Raw genomic sequence first — 17,550 nt, 5'->3', positions numbered from 1 at the left:
GATGGCGTAGCCTGTCTGGGCAGCTCGGCCCCCCAAGGAGATTTCCCTACTGCTGTGGGGCAGGGAGCCCCGACTGCTCTGCAGGGCCCCGTCCCCACGGGCTCAGGCCAGAGAGAGCGGCGCGATGGAGGGTTCGGGGTGGAGGGGGCTGGTCCAGGAGCCGGGCTGGGTGCGGCTGGTGTCAGGCGCTGTCTGCCTGCCGCAGCTGCTGGAGGCCTGGGGGAGCTGACGCCCTGTCTCCTTTGCTCTGCAGGGGTGCAGCCCCCGGTGCAGGAGCAGCCCATGAGCCCAGGCCACTGCCCGACATGGAGAGCGCCATCTACGACACCCTCCTGGAGACCACGGACGGGGCCAGCGCCGACGCCGGCGGGTACCTGCCCTACCCGCTGGGCTTCCAGGTGTCGCTCAGCAGCTTCCTGCTGCTGGAGATCCTGCTGGGCTGCAGCAGCAACCTGGCGGTGCTGGCGCTGTACTGCTCGCAGCCCGGCCTGGTGGACTCGGTCAGCACCGTGGTGACCATGAACCTGCACGTGCTGGACACGCTGGTGTGCCTGGTGTGCGCGCCCCTGACCATCGCCGTGCTGCTGCTGGCGCCGGAGCACAACGGCCCGCTGCTGGGCTGCTTCCACGAGGCCTGCGTCACCTTCGGCAGCGTGGCCACCGCCGCCAACGTGCTGGTCGTCAGCCTGGACCGGTACGACATCTCGGTGCGGCCGGGACGCCGGGCGCTGACGCCCAGCCGCGCCGCCCTGCTGCTGGCCGCCGTCTGGCTGCTCTCTCTGCTCGGCTTCTTCCTGCCCTTCCTGGAGCTGGAGATCCTGCGGGGCCCCCGCCCGGCGCTCTGCCTCCGCGTCCCCGGGCCCCAGGCCGAGCTGGCCACGTGCTACCACCTGCTGCTGCAGATCCCGGCCTTCGCCGCCACTGGGGCCGTCATGCTGCTGACCTACGCCCGGGTCCTGCGGGCCCTCGACATCCGCCTGGGCGGGCGCCGCTCCCGCAGCCAGCGCCGCCACAGCAAGCGCCGGAAGCGCCGGAAAGGGGCGGAGCCGGGTGCCGGCGCGGGAGAGGCCCAAAGGCCGGTGCAGGCGGCGCCGACGCTGCCCCCCCAGCCCATGAGGGTGCAGGCCTCGGTCTCGGTGATCGTGGCGCTCCGGCGGGCCGTCAGGCGGCACCGCGACCGCCGGGAGCGCCAGAAACGGGTCTTCAGGATGTCGCTCGTCATCGTCTCCACCTTCCTGGTGTGCTGGGCGCCCATCTCCATCGCCAACCTGCTGGTCCTGTGCCTGGGGCCCAGCCGCCTGCTGCTCCAGCTACGCCTCTGCTTCCTGGCCCTGGCCTATGGCACCACCGTCTTCCACCCGCTGCTCTACGCCTTCGCCCGCCAGAAGCTGCGCGCCGCACTCCGCAGCAAGCTGAAGAAGCGGGTGGTGTCGGCGCTGCAGGTGGACCCCGCGCCCGGGGGCACAGTCATACACAACTCCTGGGTGGAGCCCCACAAGGGCCGCCGGGCCCGGCCCACGGGCAGCGCGGGGGCACAGCGCTGCCCCACCCAGGGGCTGAGGGAGTGAGTGGGTGGCACACGCCGGGGCCTGGCTGAGCACAGCCGGCAGGACACAGACTGCACCACGCTTACTGGCCAGGCCAGGCCAGGCAGCTCCGCTCTGGGGCACCGGGGAGAAGCTGGGCCCGTCACACCCGCCCTGGCCGACCAGAGGGGTCCCGCCCGGCTCCCAGCAGCCGCCGTATGCCTCCAGGCGACTCCGTGACCTGGCCTGAGCTCCCCGCAGACCAGCACCGGGACGTCCACACTGGCCCAGGCACATTGCCAGGCTGGATCCTGGCTGGGGGCTGGGCCTCCTGGAACCGCCAAGGGCCCTGTGCAACCCCCGCGTCAGAAACGGCTCCTCCGGCTCCCGCCACCAGGCCCCAGGCCTGGGCGCCCCAAGCTGGCTCCACGCTGGGCGAGGGGAGGGGCCCGGCTGGTGCTGACTGAGGGGCCGAAGGAGAAGGGGGCGGGAGACCCTGGGGCCCCGCGGCCCCTCCCAGGGCAGGGCCCTCCCCCTCCAGTGTCTGGGGCTGGCTGAGCCGGCCCATAACAGTAGTCCCATCCTCATCATCGCGGGTCGGGGGGGTCTAGGGGGGGCAGCTCTGTGTATCCATGGGGGGGGGAGCTCTTTGTATAAGAGGCGGGCTTGGGGATCTACATATCCATGGGGGGGTCTGTGTGTCGGCAGGATGTCGGGGGGAGGGCTCTGTGCATGGGGGGGGGCTGGGTGTTGGGGGGGGGCTGTGCATCTGGGGGGGGGTCTGTGTGTTTGGGGGGGGTCTGTGTGTTCCTGGGTCCCTGACTCCCTGTTCTTTGCTGTTCTCCCAGCTCTGTGTCCAGCCCCTTGCCCGGCTCCCCAAGGACCCCCCAGCCGAGACGCTGCCCCCCCGTTCTCTGTAAATACCCCCCATGACCTCCCCCAAACCCTCTCCTGCCAATCTCAATAAAGATGAAACTCTTCAAGCGGCCGTGCCTGTCTCTGGTTGTTGGGGTGGGCAACGCGACCCGCCCCCCGGCGCAGTGCACCCCGCAGACCACAAGGGGGGGCCCAGGTGACTGTTTGCCTGGGGGGGGTCTCCTGCTTCCTCGGGAGCCCCCCCTTTGCTGCTTCTGAGGCCAGGGGTTAACTCTCCCCCTCCCTATAGAGGGAGCTGAGTGGGGTGGGGGAGCCCCGGGCAGCCCCCTCTCCACTCGTACAGTGGTGGGGCTCATCCCCCCGCTCCGCTGGTGCCCCTCAATCCCGACCCGCAGCCCCTGCTCTCCCCGAACTTTGCGTGAGGCGATGGGGCCGATCGTCCTGTGCCAGGCGCCCCAAGGCCCGAGCTCTGCCCTTACCCACGACCCTGCTCCCCGGCCCCGGCCTGCTGCCCACAGGGACTGTGCCCAGAGGGCTCCGCAGGGTGAGGCTCTGGACCGGGGCAGGTGTGAGCTGCCAGGGCTGGGCCGGCAGGGGCAGCCCCGGCCTGGTGAGCTGTCGCTTGCTGTGTTCAGAGCCCCTGAGCCAGCCTGGTGGTTCTCCGCGGCCTGCTGGGTCCCCCCTGGGCTGGTGGGGCCCGGAGGGGCGGGAGCCGGTGCCATGGCTGCTGCAGGCGCCCGCTCCTGGGGCTGTGGCGGGGGGCGGGCAGGGAGCTCTGCCCAGGCCGAGGCCTGGCTCCTGAGGTGTCCTGCCTGGGGAGGGCAGAGTCTCTGGCCCGCTCAGGAGCCTAGCAGCCGCTCGTGCCACCAGCGCCCCTGCCGGAAGGTGCCAGGGCTGCCGGGGGCAGCAGCGAGGTCCGTGTGTCACCCTGCCGCGCCGTGCGCGGGGGCAGCAGCTGGGGACTCACCTAGCGTGCGTGGGGGGGTCTGGCAGAGATGGCACCTGCGCATAGGGTGACCAGATGTCCCGAGTTGATCGGGACAGTCCCGATATTTGGGGCTTTGTTTTATACAGGCACCTATTTACCCCCCCCCCCCAATCTCCCGATTGTTCACACTTGCTGTCTGGTCACCCTGCCTGTGCAGATGGGAGTTTAGCTGATTGTTTCCTGCTGTCTCTCCAAGTCTCTCACTTCTTCTTGACCATCTGGACATTTGTGATGCTTTCACACTCCCCCTTAACCGTGCACACGTCCTTTACTCACCCCAAACAATTGTCCAGAGGATTTCAGACAGGAGTCCATTTTCGAAAGGGTTCTATGGTTACTAAAGGGATTACAAAACAACCTTACCCAACTTCGTTTGCAATGCAGAGAAGAGACAAGACCTTCTAGCAAATACTGTAATGAAAACTTCTCCTCAAACCAAAGGTGACCAGAATCAGCCATAAGGACCGTTCTGGTCTGTTCCTGCCTTATCATCAGTTCAGACACAGGCAGCCTGACTGATGCGTTTTTTCCAGCAACCCAGGGTGATTCCTTCCTGCTATCCAGTCAGGGTGGCCGGCAGAACACAATCAAATCATATCCTACAGCAATACATTTAATACATGCTACATTCTGATCTTATTATTCTTTAGCCTTCATTTATATTATACAAAATACAAACATAAAATCCTACTACTACATGTCCCCCTTTTGACCCCTCAAGAACAATTCCTGAGTGGGTCATATTTTACACAATTGTTTCATAGCAATCTACTGAGAGACAATTTGAGCTTGTGGTTGTAATTTAACAAACATTCTTTTTGTCCAACAGCACATACAACACATTCCTAGCAAGCAAACACAGGACAGTATTAACACAACTAGTAATGGGTGAAACGTAATAGACAATGTGCCCTCAGAGTTCGGGACCAGCCTGTAAAACGTCGTACCAGTGTAGGCTGTCAGCGCTTTTTCAGACACAGCCATTTTTAGCCTGTCTCCATTGGCATGTACTATTTGAATGACGCGCTTCCTATATCCCTCTGGGTCTGTTGCAAAAACGGAGTCACCTTTGTTTCTGACAACAAGTGATCAGTTAGATCGCGCCAATCCAGGCCAAGGGTAACAGAGAAATTAACCGGGGTGGCGGTTATAGTGCTCTGTGCTTCTTCTATCTTTGGTACATAGCATGTGTGATTGCTAGTATCTAATACCCGGGCATTACATCTAGATTCATCCACTGGGGGTTGGCTGATACTTGCATCCTCCCAAAATACTGGTCCCCAGGAGGTAACACATACACATTGTCCGTTATAGAAAACACGTGTCACATTTTCTAGTTCGTCTCATTCGCGTGTTCCCAAGGATGTGGCCTTGCTGCATGGTGCTGTGGTGACAGGTAGGGACAAGCACACCCATTTCTGAGGGCTCCACTCCGTACACCCTCGGGTGTCCAATCATTTCTCCCCTTTCCCAGCCACCGACCCATAACCTGGGGTAGCCGAAAGGATCCCATGGTCAGTTTGGGGAGCAGGCTCACTTTCCATGTTTCTGTCTCCACAGACTGTTGGTGAGCAATTTTAACAATAATTTCACCTAATACCAAATCAGGCTTAACCATGCTGGAAACATATTAGGGTTACCATACGTCCGGATTTCCCCGGACATGTCCGGCTTTTTGGTTGTTAAATAGCCGTCTGGGAGGAATTTTTAAATATCTAAAAACGTCCGGGTTTTTCGATATTTAAAAATCCCTCCCGGCCGGCCAGCATATGGACGTATGGTAACCCTGCCCGAGGAAGCCTCTGAGCACCCGTCCCAGGGACTGCAGGGCTCGGAGAGGTTCTTCGCCGAGGAGCCGCTAGGGGTTCTGTTGAGCTCCGCGCCACGATCACAGCTGGGTGCTCTTTGAGCCCGGACCCATCCAGGGCCCCCCGGCCCCAGCCCCGGGTGGCGAGTGCCAAGGCCCTGACGCTCTGCCCTGCCCGAGCTGCAGCCGCGCCGGGGAGCGTCCGAGGGCTGCAGGCAGCGCTGGAGCCGACGGGGCTGCCGGAGGATGAGTCGGAGCCGGCCCCGCACCAGCGGGCTGAGCGGGGAGTTGTCCCGGGAGAAGTTTCCCTGGGCGCCCAAGCCCGTAACCTCCCTCCGTGCGGCGCCGCCAGCACGGGCGCCCTTGGGCTCCCGGCTTTCTGCCGGCCGGAGCAGAGCCTGCAGGGAAACTTCTCCCGGGCCAACTCCCTGCTCAGCCCGCTGGTGCGGGGCTGGCTCCGACTCATCCTCCGGCAGCTCCGGCGCTGCCTGCAGCCCTTGGACACTCTCCGGCGCGGCTGCAGATCAGGCAGGGCAGCGCATCAGGGCCGAACCCTCACAAAGGAGGCTACCTGGCGGGGGGGGGGGAAACAGGGGGTTTCCTCCCCTCCCCTCTGGCTGCCACATCGCGCCCGCCAAGGCTGCGAGTGGGACAAGGGAGCCTCCCGCAGCCACGACAGGAGGGAGGGAGATTCCAGGAGTGGCGGACCCTGCAGCCCCTAGGGCCAGGTGCAGCTCCCCAGCTGGACCGGGAGGGGTTGCACCAGTGACTTCAGGCGGGGTCGGGGCTTCGACTCCCTGGTACCCCACACAAGTCAAGAGCAACTCTCCCCTCCCCCCTTCAGTGAAGCAAGGGCAGGAGTAAATTTAAAACTGGATCCTGCCACATCTTGTGCGGTGTGGGACCAACCCTCTGCCCCTCCGCTGTCTGGAGGGTCTCAGGAGGGGGCAGTCAGGGCACAAGGAGCAGGGGGGTTGGGAGTTCTGAGGGGGGCAGTCAGGAAGTGGGAGGGAGTGGATGGGGGTGGGGCTAGGGCGGGGCTCCCCGTCCTCTTTTTTGATTGTTGAAATATGGTAACTCTAAACATACTGCATCCATTCATGTTTGTAGGTGTCGAACAAGGACCTCTCCCATTGTTTGAAAAGATGCGTTAATACCCGAACATTCCCAGATATTACCCAAAACATTCGTGTTGCAGTGCTGCTAAACGAAGAACTTGCATCTCAGTACATCCTATGGCCAAGGCAGTTTTATTCCCTAACTCTACTTGTTGTTTATACAGCAGCCAGGAGGTGGCGTTTAGCCACCTCCACATATTCCATGTTGCTTTTAGGTTTCCCAGACCTATTTGTACCAAATCCACCATATTATCTGCCTGCCTGTGACTGAGACTATCTTGCAGTTGTGACAAGGAACTTAATTTATTCTTAATTACCTCCAGGACTACAGTATTCATAATCCCTGCTCGAAAACCAGTCCCTCCTACTATGGTGTCTACTACCTGAGGATGTTTCCCTGTTAACAGACTGGCATTCCTTGACCTCCGCCCTTCTGCAACATTTCTTTTACCCCTTCTACAATATACACGGCACATGTCCTGGGAAAAATGCACATTTCTTCCATAGTGTAACTTCTATTACGTTATATTAGCCAGATCCATTTTTACATAAGGTGTAACTGGTCTTGGGTTTTGTTGTGCTCACCGAGTTTTCATGGCCCCTTATCAAAGTGACAGTGTGATTACACAGAGCCTCCTAAGGCTCAGTGTTCGTAACCTTGATTCTCTGTGCACCTCACCCCGCTGTGGCTCCAGAGGGGCACTGTCTTTTTTTTTTTTAATTTCTTATTCTTTTACTACAGCTCTTATCTACTATTTTGTTACCCCCCAAAAAAAGAAAAGAAAAAATAGAAATCCAGAATCTCTCCCCATCCTCCTGGGTTTGACTGCCCTGCTGCAGCCATGACTTTGGTCTATAAAACGATATTGAACGTTATAAAGCATTGAGGTACCTTAAGGGTTAAATGCGAAATCCCCAAGCCAAACAACACGAGTTACCTGTGTCTGGCAAGCAGTGTCTGTCAGTTTTGCACCTTTGAATGAAAGATTCCAATGTCCGTTAGTGGTACTATTTACAAACCAAACCAAACCAAACCAAACCAAACCAATTCATCTTCAACCTACAAGCCAGGAGTGTTGAATTAGGTCCTTAAAACCGCACATATTTACACACTATATTTACACACAGATTCTTTTTTCTTAGAATCCCTGACACTGCTCTGTGGTTACACAGATGTACATAGGTTACATTCCCTTTATACATTTGAGGCAGTTAAGTTCCAACAGAAACAAACCCCTTATGTTCCTTTAGCAAATTTGACTAAATTGTCCATAGTCAAATGATTTCAATCAGATTGCCTCTTTGCCTGGATTATTTGCAGACATTCCTTTGGGAAAGGGCCCGTTTTTCCTTCAGGACGGCTGCAAAGAAACCAAGAATTCTTCCTAGAACACTTTTCCTTTTGAACATTTTTACAACGTTCAACTGCTTAATTGCCCCCAGCCTCTGCAGAGTGAACGTCTCACTCTCTTTCCTTCAATAATGCGCTTAGCTCCCAAAATGACACCGTCAGTAGCTCAGATTTCACCATTGCAAGTATTGTCCCAGGGATCTGAAATCCCCTTCCTCCTGCCGCTCTGCCCCTCAGGGCTCCCAGCCTGGTTTCCAATCTCTTTCTCTGTTGCCTGCCTGCTTGTCTGGGCCCGATCCTGTTTCCTCGCTGAACCACCCCGTCCCATGGGCACAGACTTTGTTCCACTACCCATTTAGCAAGGAGGGTGGGCTCCTCAACTAGCCCCCACCCCTCCTGGTCCCTTTCCTTAAACATTTCTTTCAAAATTGTGAAGTCACCACAATATCACTCACAAACCCCCCTATACTGCCAAACTCCTACATCCTGCAGCGTTTGGCTTAACAGCGCAAAGTCTTTCAAAGGAGAAATCGCTGGAACAAAGTATCATCTTTGGATTGCTTCCTTTTAAACATTTCCTACACAGGTGCTACCACTATTGGCCACACTCCTATGTCCTTCAGGGTGAGGGCTTACAGAAACCGACTCCCTATGCCCACGTTTGTGCTGGGATTACAAAACACAAAAGTCTCTACCCACTAAAAACTCTGCCTGGCAGAGCAGGAGGGGGGGACGCTAAGCCCCTACCTTTTGGGCTCAATCCTGCTACGACCAAGGGTATATTCACCTGTGCCATTTTTCCCCGATAGATGGGTAGGAGTGAGGACTCTAACCCTCCCCCTTATGGCCTGGCACCTCCACGACCGTGGGGGGGGGGGGTTATACCTAGACAGTTTGTATCTATCTTCTCTGTACAGTTTTCCCTGAGAGATGGGTAGGAGTGAGGACTCTAACCCTCCCCCTTATGGCCTGGCACCTCCACGACCGGGGTGTGTGCACACCTGAATGAGCCATCACTTCGTACCTTGTAGCAGTATTAGCAGTGTGTTCAACAGTCACAGTGCATGTCTTCCCCCTTCGCAATTCTCCACCAGGCAGCGCAGCAGCAAGTTTAGCAAACTGAGAAAGCATATAAAGGACAAAACTTAACCGGTATGTAAAAATATTTGAGAAAGATGGTTCTATTTTCAGATATGGGCGCGGAGTGTGGTTCCGTGGGTCAAAGCAGTTGGGAACCTGCACAGTTGGGAACCGCGCCCCTGTTTTTTATCCTGGCTCTGAGAGGAGATTGGGGGTAGTTACCTGCTCTTGTAAAACCTGAATTTGTTTCCCCAGTGTCTGTTGCTTTTGTGTGCATGCCAAATGGATGGTGGGAGTGCCCTTTTTTGCTGCTGTTTTGGAGCAACTCCATGTGTTAATGCATCAATTCTAGGTGTTAGCCCGCTTCATTTTGGTTTTTTACTTTGAATTTTGTTTTTATTCACTCCCCTGCGATCGAGTCGCAGCTCCTGTCTCCTAATGTGCTCTGTGAACTGTTCCATTTTTTCCTTCATTTGATTTACCAATTCTGTGGAAGTATTGTGTGCTGCTCTTTCCTCCTGTGCACTTACTTGTCCCGTTCTGACAGGCACCAGTCTAGGTTCCAGTTTAGGTTGTACCAGAACCTGGCTTTTATCATAAGGTGGGGGTTGCACTGCAGTGGACCCCGTTTCATCTTTTAATTTTACTAGGGCCCCCTTTTTCTACTTCTGTCCCCATTCTTCAGGCACAGGGAAGCTACCTGAAGCCTGCTGTTTACCCCCAATATTTACAACAGGGGACAGCACATGTATTTGTTGTAGGTTCCTTGCAGCTGTTTCCAGTGTTTCACTCTGTTCCTGTGCTGGTTGTCTCTGGGCTGCTTGCCACCCTGCAAGGGCGGTGGGAGCATTCCAGGGCTGTGTCGCTTCTTTTGAGTCTTTTAACTCTTTCTTTGTTACTGTTACTTGCCCTGCCAAATTTGTGACGTGCTGTTTTAACCATCTCACTGCCCTAGACATTAGTTGCAGAATTCTTGCTTTTTTACTTTTATTTTTTAGAGCCTCGGTTTCTACCATCGCTCTACATATGCCAGTCCATGTTTCCCCACTTTTTTAAAATTCATACGGACCCCCCTTACTGGCAAGCCAGCGGATCCTCGAGTTATCAAACTCTGTGGGGCTATAAAGGGAGGGGATCAGGGGGTTCCCTAGCTCGAGGTTTTCTGCCATGTTAGATCGCGGTTCCTACAGCGGACAGCTCGCTTACTCACCGGATCAGCGGTCGGGGTCACCAGTGTTGTCAGACGCTCCCGGTGTGGTGCTCTGCTCTGTTCAATGTTGATATCAATTGGCTGCGTGCGTGTGTTCCCTCTGTGTGCTGCCCCAGCTGTGCGCAGACAGCTGACACAGCAGACCCCGAGAGACCCCCAATGACCACAGACTCTAGTAAGGTACGAAGGCACCGTTTATTGCCTTTAGAGATACACAGTCTCCAGCTCCCTGGCAAACGAAGTCCAAGGTGCTACTGAGGTGCAGCTAGCCAGTACTTATGTGCTCCCTGACAATGGACTCAGCTCAGTCAGTGGCGGGACTTTCCACTGCCCCCTCGGCCGGACAAAGATAGCCACTCAGGGGTGCATTCTTATACACAGGTACAAACAAGTTACACATCCCTCCTGACCCGCATCGAGGTACAACTCCTCTACGTAGTAAGGTGCCGCCTCTCACCTTGTACATGTTGGTTTAAACAAAACAACTCTATCCATCATATTCCCCTTTTGGCCCTGTCATTGGGATGGGTCAGCTTGTTCCTTGTTGTGTGTGGAATGTACAAGTGTGTGAATGTTCTGATTTCTGGTGTCCAGTACCTTTTAGGTATGTCTCTTTTTGCAGCAACAGCCCTTTCCTTCCCAGCTTCTGTGAGCAGGGCCTGCCTCTGGCTCACAGCTTCACTTTGCTTTATGTTAGCAAAGTCTTGACCATTACTTTAGTTCAGGCCTTAGGCCTCATACCGGGCCTCTGATACCAAGGTTTATATTATTAGGGTTACCATATTTAAAAAAAACAAAAAGAGGACACTCCACAGGGCCCCGGCCACGCCCCAACTCCGCCCCTTCCTGGCCCCGGCCCCACCCCAACCCCGCCCCCTCCCCAAAGTCCCCGCCCCATCTCCGCCCCCTCCCCTGAACACTCCGCCCCCTGCTCCTCCCCCTCCCCTGCTTCCCGCGAATCAAATGTTTGCGGGAAGCCTGAAACAGGCAGGCAGCAGGTAAGCTGGGGCGGGGGCGGGGGCGGGGGGGGCGCAAGGAAGCGCGGCCCAGTCCGGCCCCCCGGCCGAGCGGCTCTGCCCCCGGCATCTCCGGCCCGGCTTGGGCCCTGGGGCGCTGGCCCCGGTTCCGGCCGAGCGGCTCCGGCCCGCCCCGGCCCCAGCGACTCCAGCTCGGCTTGGGCCCCAGGGCACCGGCCCCGGCCGAGCGGCGCCGGCCGGCAGCCGAGCACCCCCAGCCCTGGTCCCAGCGGCTCCAGCCCGGCTCGGCTCGGGCCCCAGTTCCGGCCGAGCGGCTCCGGCCCAGCCCCGGCCTTGGGCGAGCGGCGCCAACCAAGCCCCCCCAGCCCTGGTCTCAGCGGCTCCGGCCCGGCTCGGCTCCGGCCCCGGTTCCGGCTGAGCGGCTCCGGCCCGGCCCTGGCCAAGAGGCGCTGGCCAGCGGCCGAGCACCACTGGCCCCAGCGGCTCCGGCTCCGGCCCCAGCGGCTCCAGCCCGGATCCAAGCCCCATGACCCCTCCCTATTTTCCCAGACATGCCCGGCTTTTTGGAATTTCCTCCCGGACGGGGATTTGAGGACCAAAAAGCCAGACATGTCCGGGAAAATCCGGACGTATGGTAACCCTAGTTTATATCTCAGGGCCTCCTCTTACTACAGGCAGCGGGGTTGGGGTCTGTGAAGCCTACCCCCATGGAGCAGAGCCCACCAGGGACCCGGCCCGGAGAAGTCCCTGCTCCCCCGCACAGGTCTCTCGGCTCCCGGCCCCTTCGCTCTGCCCCGCTCGGGCTCCCCAGCGGCAGCGGCTGGGTGGCGTCTGCAGGCTCAGTGACTGTGCTGGAGGCCTGGGGAGCGTCACCTGCACTGAGAACAGTATTAACCCAGCCCTGGGGGAGCAGGAGGCAGGTGCAGGCGGTAGTGGTCAGCCCAGTGGTGTCTTCTCCGGTGCCAGGCAGTGGGGGCCTGACGCCCCCCATGGGGCCTGTGGCTGCCTGGCGAGCCGTCCTGTATGAGCCGAGCTGCCCTGAGCCTGCAGGGTGGGGAGCTGGCTGGGAACTCACGACGCCCCAGGCCGGGAGCAGGGTAGAGGGCGGTTAGACCCCACGTGAGGGCCAGGACTGTCCTTCCCTGAGTCCCTGGGGTGGGGGGGCCGGGACTCTGCTCCACTGAGCCAGCCACACAGGGGGGCAGCCGGCGTCATCCCCACTGTGCCGAGCTGGGCTCCGGGACTGGAATTGGGGTGTCTCTCCCCGGTCCAAGCCCGAGATCTCCTGCCCAGTGTGTGGCGCGACAGGGCGTGGCAGTGCCCGGTCAGCGTGGTGGCTGAGTGTGTGAGCCGGGCGCCTCATGGCTGGTGCTGGGGACTGGCGGCCTGGCTGGGGCGGCTGCACCCTCCCCGGGGCTCTGTCTGGCCTCGGCCACTGCCTTGCCGAGGCACCTGGCAGAGTCACTCCTGGCTCACGGTTCTCTCTGCAGCAGGTGCTAATTCCTGCCTCCCGCCCTAGGAGCGTGGGAAGGGCTGCAAAGCCAAGCATGACATTAGTGACTCAGCCGCGTCCCCTGACTCAAGCCGGCGTCACCACAGCTGCCCCCTTGTCACACGCAGCGTTGCACAAGGGCCCGGCGTGTCTGGAAGTGCCAGGCTCTGGCCCCGCTGGCGCCCCAGTGCAGGGGGAGGCCAGTGGGCTCATGGGTGGTGCATCCTGCTCCCCAGGGCATGGCTGATAGCTCCCTGGGCCGCGTGGGTGGGGGTGTTGTCAGCAGCCCTTGATTCAGGTCCCAACAAGATCAAAGCCCTTCCCGCTCCTCTTAAAAGGGGCGCGGAGGCGGCTGGCGCAGTGCTGGCTCCGGGCGCGAGGGAGCTGGGACTGGCTCGCTCTCACGGACAAGGGCTGCGAACTCCCAAGGTAAGAGGTCTGGCTGGGGCGAGGTCTGGGGGTCAAGCAAAAGCCCTGGCAGCCTCTGTGGGGAGCAGCTGTCTGTGTTGTGGCTTTGTCCAGCACCGCGGGGTCCCTGACGGTAAAACCCACCGGAGCCAGGCACTGTTAGCGGTGACGGGGCTGGGGCTGGGAGTTAGCCAGTAAGAGGCCACGGGCCAGAAAGTCTCTAAGCCCCCGAGTTCAGGCAGGGGCTGGCGTGGGGTTAGGGCTGTCCCAGGGCACAGCGCAGCCTGGAGGGCGTCTGACTGAAACGCTGCATCCGATCACTTCCAAGGGGCTGGGAAGGGGCTGGCCACCGGGAGCAGAACCCTGCTGAGCTGGGGGACAATCGCCGGGGGCGGGGGGTGCATGGCGCCGCTGGCAGCTGTCGAGGGCACCAGGTACCCACCTTGCAGCAGAACAGTCCCTTGCCCAGCCACATCCTCCCTGTAGCCGGGAAGCTGGTGACGCCCCGAAGGGAAGTGGCTCCTGGTGGTGCTGGGAGCCGTGGGCAAACGCCCAGCCAGCTGCGCCAACGGCAGAGGAGGCTTCCTTGTGTTAGGGGGACCAGATGTCCCGATTTTATAGGGACAGTCCCGATATTTGGGGCTTTTTCTTATATAGGCTCCTATTACCCCCCCACCCCCGTCCCAGTTTTTCACACTTGCTGTCTGGTCACCCTACCTTGTGTCCTGCCGCAAGGCCTGCTCCATGGAGGGGAAAGGGGGTGCCACTGTTTGTCCCCCTCACGCGTGGGCTGGGGGGGGACGGGGCAGCCAGGGAGATGCGGGGGGGGTGGGGTGTGGACAGATGCAGGGAGTCCCAGGTGTGTGCAATGAGCTCAGCCAACAGCTGCTACAATACCCTCCCCCCCCCCCAGGTTTAACAGAGCTGCTCTGGGGTGGGGGGCTGAATTCAGGGCCGGCAGATGGGCCCTGCCCAGTCAGCCCAGACAGTCCCAAGGGGCCCAGGTCCTTGCAGCCAGCCCGAGGCACGCTGGCCTGGCGCGCTGACAGGGTGCAGGGGCAGCGTCGGGGCCGCTCCCTTGTGGGGACTCAGCGATGGCGGGATGGACCAGCCCCACGAACCATCCCGGGGAGCAGCCCTGTGGCAGGCGGAGCAGGGCCTGCGTTACTCAGCAGCATTCCTGGCCTGGAGGAAGCTCCGGGGCGCTGGGCTAGCATGTCTGCCCGCGGGCGCCGGTGGGAGGGGGCTGCAGAATACAGGCGACAGCAATGGGGTGAGGGAAGGTGGCCGGAGCCGGCTGCCCCCTTCCCCCAGCGCAACCAGAGGGGCCATGGCCAGCTGCCAGGCCTGCGCCCCGGGAGAGCGGCTTTGCAGGCAGGGCTGAGCAGGAGTCCGGGGGCGGCACCTGGGCTGGGTTTCGGGGCCCATTTGCTAACTGCACAATCCGGTAATTCCTCCTGTCCCAGGGGAGGGGCCGGGAGCTCCTGGCTGGGGTAAGTCCCGCCTGGCCTGGTCAGTGCCCTGGGAGCGTGGGGTACAGGCCCTGGGGGGCGCGGGGCCCAGGGGAGCAGGCCCAGCCCCGAACAGGGTGTCCTTCCCCGTCACAGCCCCCGCGTCCCTGGGGCCGAGCACCAGGCGTGACAGGTCTGCCGGAGCTCGCTGGCGCTCAGGGACTCGCCTTTGCAGGAACGTGGCGAGTCCCAGGCTGTGAGGCCCGAAGGGCTCAGTCTGACCTGCCCGGAGCCGGCCCTGGAGCCTGCTGCATCCAGCCCAGAGCCATGGGGGGCCCCGCCGGATTCCTGCCCACGGGCTGTAGGCTGTCCTGGCGGGCAGGCAGGGCACGTCCAGCCCAGGGGTGGGGTGAAATGGTGGGGGTGGGCCAGGGCTGGGAACCCCCCGCCCCCGTGCTCGCTGAGGCAGCAGGTGACGTTTTGCACCTTCCCCCCGGCAGAGTGTCCCCCTGCGCCGGCGATGGCCCTGCCCAGCATTCAGCTCTCCGATGTGCGGCGGGACGAGCCCAGCCCGGCCGAGCAGCAGCACCCTGCACAGCCCGGCGTCAACAAGATCGTCGTCTACGAGCACGTCGACTTCGAGGGGCTGAGCCGAGAGTTCACGTCCGACGTGCCAGACCTGCACGAGCTGGACTTCGGGGACTGCATCTGCTCGCTGCGGGTGGTGGGGCAGCCGTGGATCGCCTACACGGCCCCCAAGTACGAGGGCGACGCCTACGCCCTGGAGGAAGGCGAGTACCGGACGGTGGAGAAGAACAAGGCGTTCTCGGCGCTGCGGCTGGTGCACCACGACCTGGCCGACCCGCAGATCACCCTGTACGAGGAGCCCGACTACGCGGGCCAGAGCAAGGTGGTGACAGAAGAGACCAACCTCACCTACGGCTACTTCAACGACCGGGTCTCCTCCCACGTGGTGCAGCGCGGCGTCTGGCTGCTCTACAAGCACCCGGACCGCGGGGGCTGGTACCACATCGCCTGGCCTGGCGAGCGCCTGCCCGACTACAAGCCAGAGCTGGGCTTCCACAACTGCCTGTCCCACCTGCGCCCGCTGGCGCCCGGCCGCCCCGCCGTCACCGCCCGCATCCTGTGGAACCAGCGGAAGGTGGAGGACGAGCGGGACGTGCTGATTGACGAGATCGTGGGGGTGAACGCCACGGACCTGGAGCAGACGTTCACCACCTGCAGCAGCCGGGAATACGTCACCACCACGCTGCAGAGCTTCCGGTTCAGCAACGCCACCAGCCTGCGAGCCGGGCTCTCCTTCACGCTGGCCGTGGAAGCCGCCAACGTCTTCACCGTGGAGAAGGGGCGCAGTGAGTCCACCACCCGGCGGGATCGGGTGGAGGTGCTCCTGCCAGCCAAGATCCCGCCCCACACCCAGCTCACCATCCACGTGGTGAGCAAGGAGGCCACCATCTCGGTGCCGGTGGAGCTCACCATCAGCCAGAACGAGCGGACCAAGACGGAGCCGGGGGAGTACCGGTGTGTGTCGGGGCGCACCATCAGCACCAAGTACACCATGAAACCCGCCCTGCCGCCAGGGGGGGAGCAGGCCCCCGCTCCCAGCGCCCTGGGCCATTGAGGAGCGTCCAGACCTGCTCCAGGGGGAGGGGTTAGGGTGAGTGGGGTGAGGGCAGGGGGTGATGGAGGTGAGTGGGGCAGGGGTGATGGGAGTCATGGGGCAGGGGGGTTATGGGGGGGTCACGGGGTGGGCAGGTGATGGAGGTGAGGGGGCGGAGGTGAGGGGGGGTCACAGGGCGGGGGCGTGATGGAGGTGAGGGGAGCGGAAGTGAGTGGGGTGAGGGCGGGGGGTGATGGAGCAGAGGGGTGGGGGTGAGGGGGGTCGCGGGGTGGGGGGGTGATGGAGGTGAGTGGGGCGGAGGTGGGGGGGGTCGCGGGGGGGGGGGGGGGAGGCCAGTGTCTCCCCTCCAGGCAATGTCGATGAGAAAGGGCAGCCTGCCCCGTCACACGCTGGGCTGCTCAGGGGCCCCAACGCGGCTCGTGATTAGCCCCGCGGTGTCTGGGCCGGGGCAGCGCCGTGCTCTGCGGAGCGGCTGGTTTCCAGACGGTGTCGGGCGTTGTGGGCTGATCCCGCCCGTGCCCGGTAGAGACTGGAGGGCTCTGTCAGTGTAGGGTATTCACAGCCCGGCGTGGGCAAGGCTGGGCTCTGATCACACGCTGGAGGCTTGATGTCTGCAGACAGCCCTGGGAACCTCAGTGGGTATCTGCTTGGTGGGGGCCCCTGGAGATCCTTGGAGGCGGTTTTGCTTGCCTTCTCACCCGCCTGCTGCATTCTCTTCGGAGCTACGTGCCCGAGCTCTGGCCAGGGGTCAGGCTGCATGGGGCCCTGCGTGGGGCTGCCCCCTCCCCTTGGCCTGGCAGCACTCTGAGCACCAGCTTTGACACCTCTGCATTGTCCTTTACATCTGTTATCCCCCAGAGAACGCCAGAGGGAGCCCCCAGTGCTGGCCAAGGGTCACAGCTGGGACCAGTTCTGTGTGCAAGTCCCATGCTGACGGTGTGGGTGACACAATGTACCCGAGTCGAACCCTACGCGCTATTGCAGTCATCTTTGTACAGGGTGTGTCTTGGGTGGTGTCGTTTGAAAACTCATCATTTGCTCGCCCATGTTGTCCTGATAAGTGTGGCAACGTTGTATGTGAAATATTCCACTGCATGGTGTTATTAGCACATCCCAACCCGATGCTGGCAGACAGGTCTGGCTCAAACAAGGGAATGTCTTCTCCGCTTGATTTGCATTTTAAGCAATACACAGAGTCATCAAGCAGGAAGGGGAGACAAAGGAAGATCAAACAGGTGAGAAAAAAGCAGCAGGGACCATCCTTCCACATCGACTTCGTGTCTCCTGGTGCCCAGCGTGTGTCACACACACACCAGACCCATTGAGTCTCTGCACCTGAAGCAACAGAGGAAGCCTTCGCTGGATTCTGTGAGAGGGGCTCTGGAGCGAGAGGGTCTGGTCAGTGAGATGCTGAGATGATGCGGTGAGAAACGTTGCTCGACTCTGATATTGTTTGTTAGGCACCAGTAGCATTTTAACTTGATTTTCTTGTGACCATTTCTGACTTTTACACCTCATGGCTCGTTCTCAGTGACAGTCTCGCTCCGAGTCATTAATAAACTTGTTTTTTTGTTTAATCTAATCCAGTACGTTTACACTGAAGTGTTTGGGAAACTCCATTGGG

The 17,550-nt window shown here is 60.4% G+C and overlaps 2 protein-coding genes across 2 annotated transcripts; both read left to right on the top strand.

The window, feature by feature from the left end:
- Positions 1–305: 305 nt before the first annotated feature.
- On the top strand, positions 306–1,568 carry LOC135881851 (G-protein coupled receptor 22-like). Its single transcript, XM_065408573.1, has one exon. The coding sequence runs from the start codon at positions 306–308 to the stop codon at positions 1,566–1,568; it is 1,263 nt and encodes a 420-aa protein (XP_065264645.1).
- A 13,236-nt stretch (positions 1,569–14,804) lies between these two features.
- On the top strand, positions 14,805–15,926 carry LOC135880839 (epidermal differentiation-specific protein-like). Its single transcript, XM_065407200.1, has one exon. It carries the CDS (start codon positions 14,805–14,807, stop codon positions 15,924–15,926), a length of 1,122 nt encoding a protein of 373 aa, XP_065263272.1.
- Positions 15,927–17,550: the final 1,624 nt, after the last annotated feature.

Source organism: Emys orbicularis, chromosome 7 (genome assembly GCF_028017835.1).
Source record: "Emys orbicularis isolate rEmyOrb1 chromosome 7, rEmyOrb1.hap1, whole genome shotgun sequence".
Taxonomy (NCBI): Eukaryota; Metazoa; Chordata; order Testudines; family Emydidae; genus Emys; species Emys orbicularis.
Note: the sequence above shows the minus strand (reverse complement) of the source record. Positions and strands in the feature narration are given on the sequence as shown.

Bases quoted from the DNA above. Each gene is read 5' to 3' on its own strand.
- LOC135880839 (XM_065407200.1), top strand. From the start codon at position 14,805: ATGGCCCTGCCCAGCATTCAGCTCTCCGATGTGCGGCGGGACGAGCCC.
- LOC135881851 (XM_065408573.1), top strand. From the start codon at position 306: ATGGAGAGCGCCATCTACGACACCCTCCTGGAGACCACGGACGGGGCC.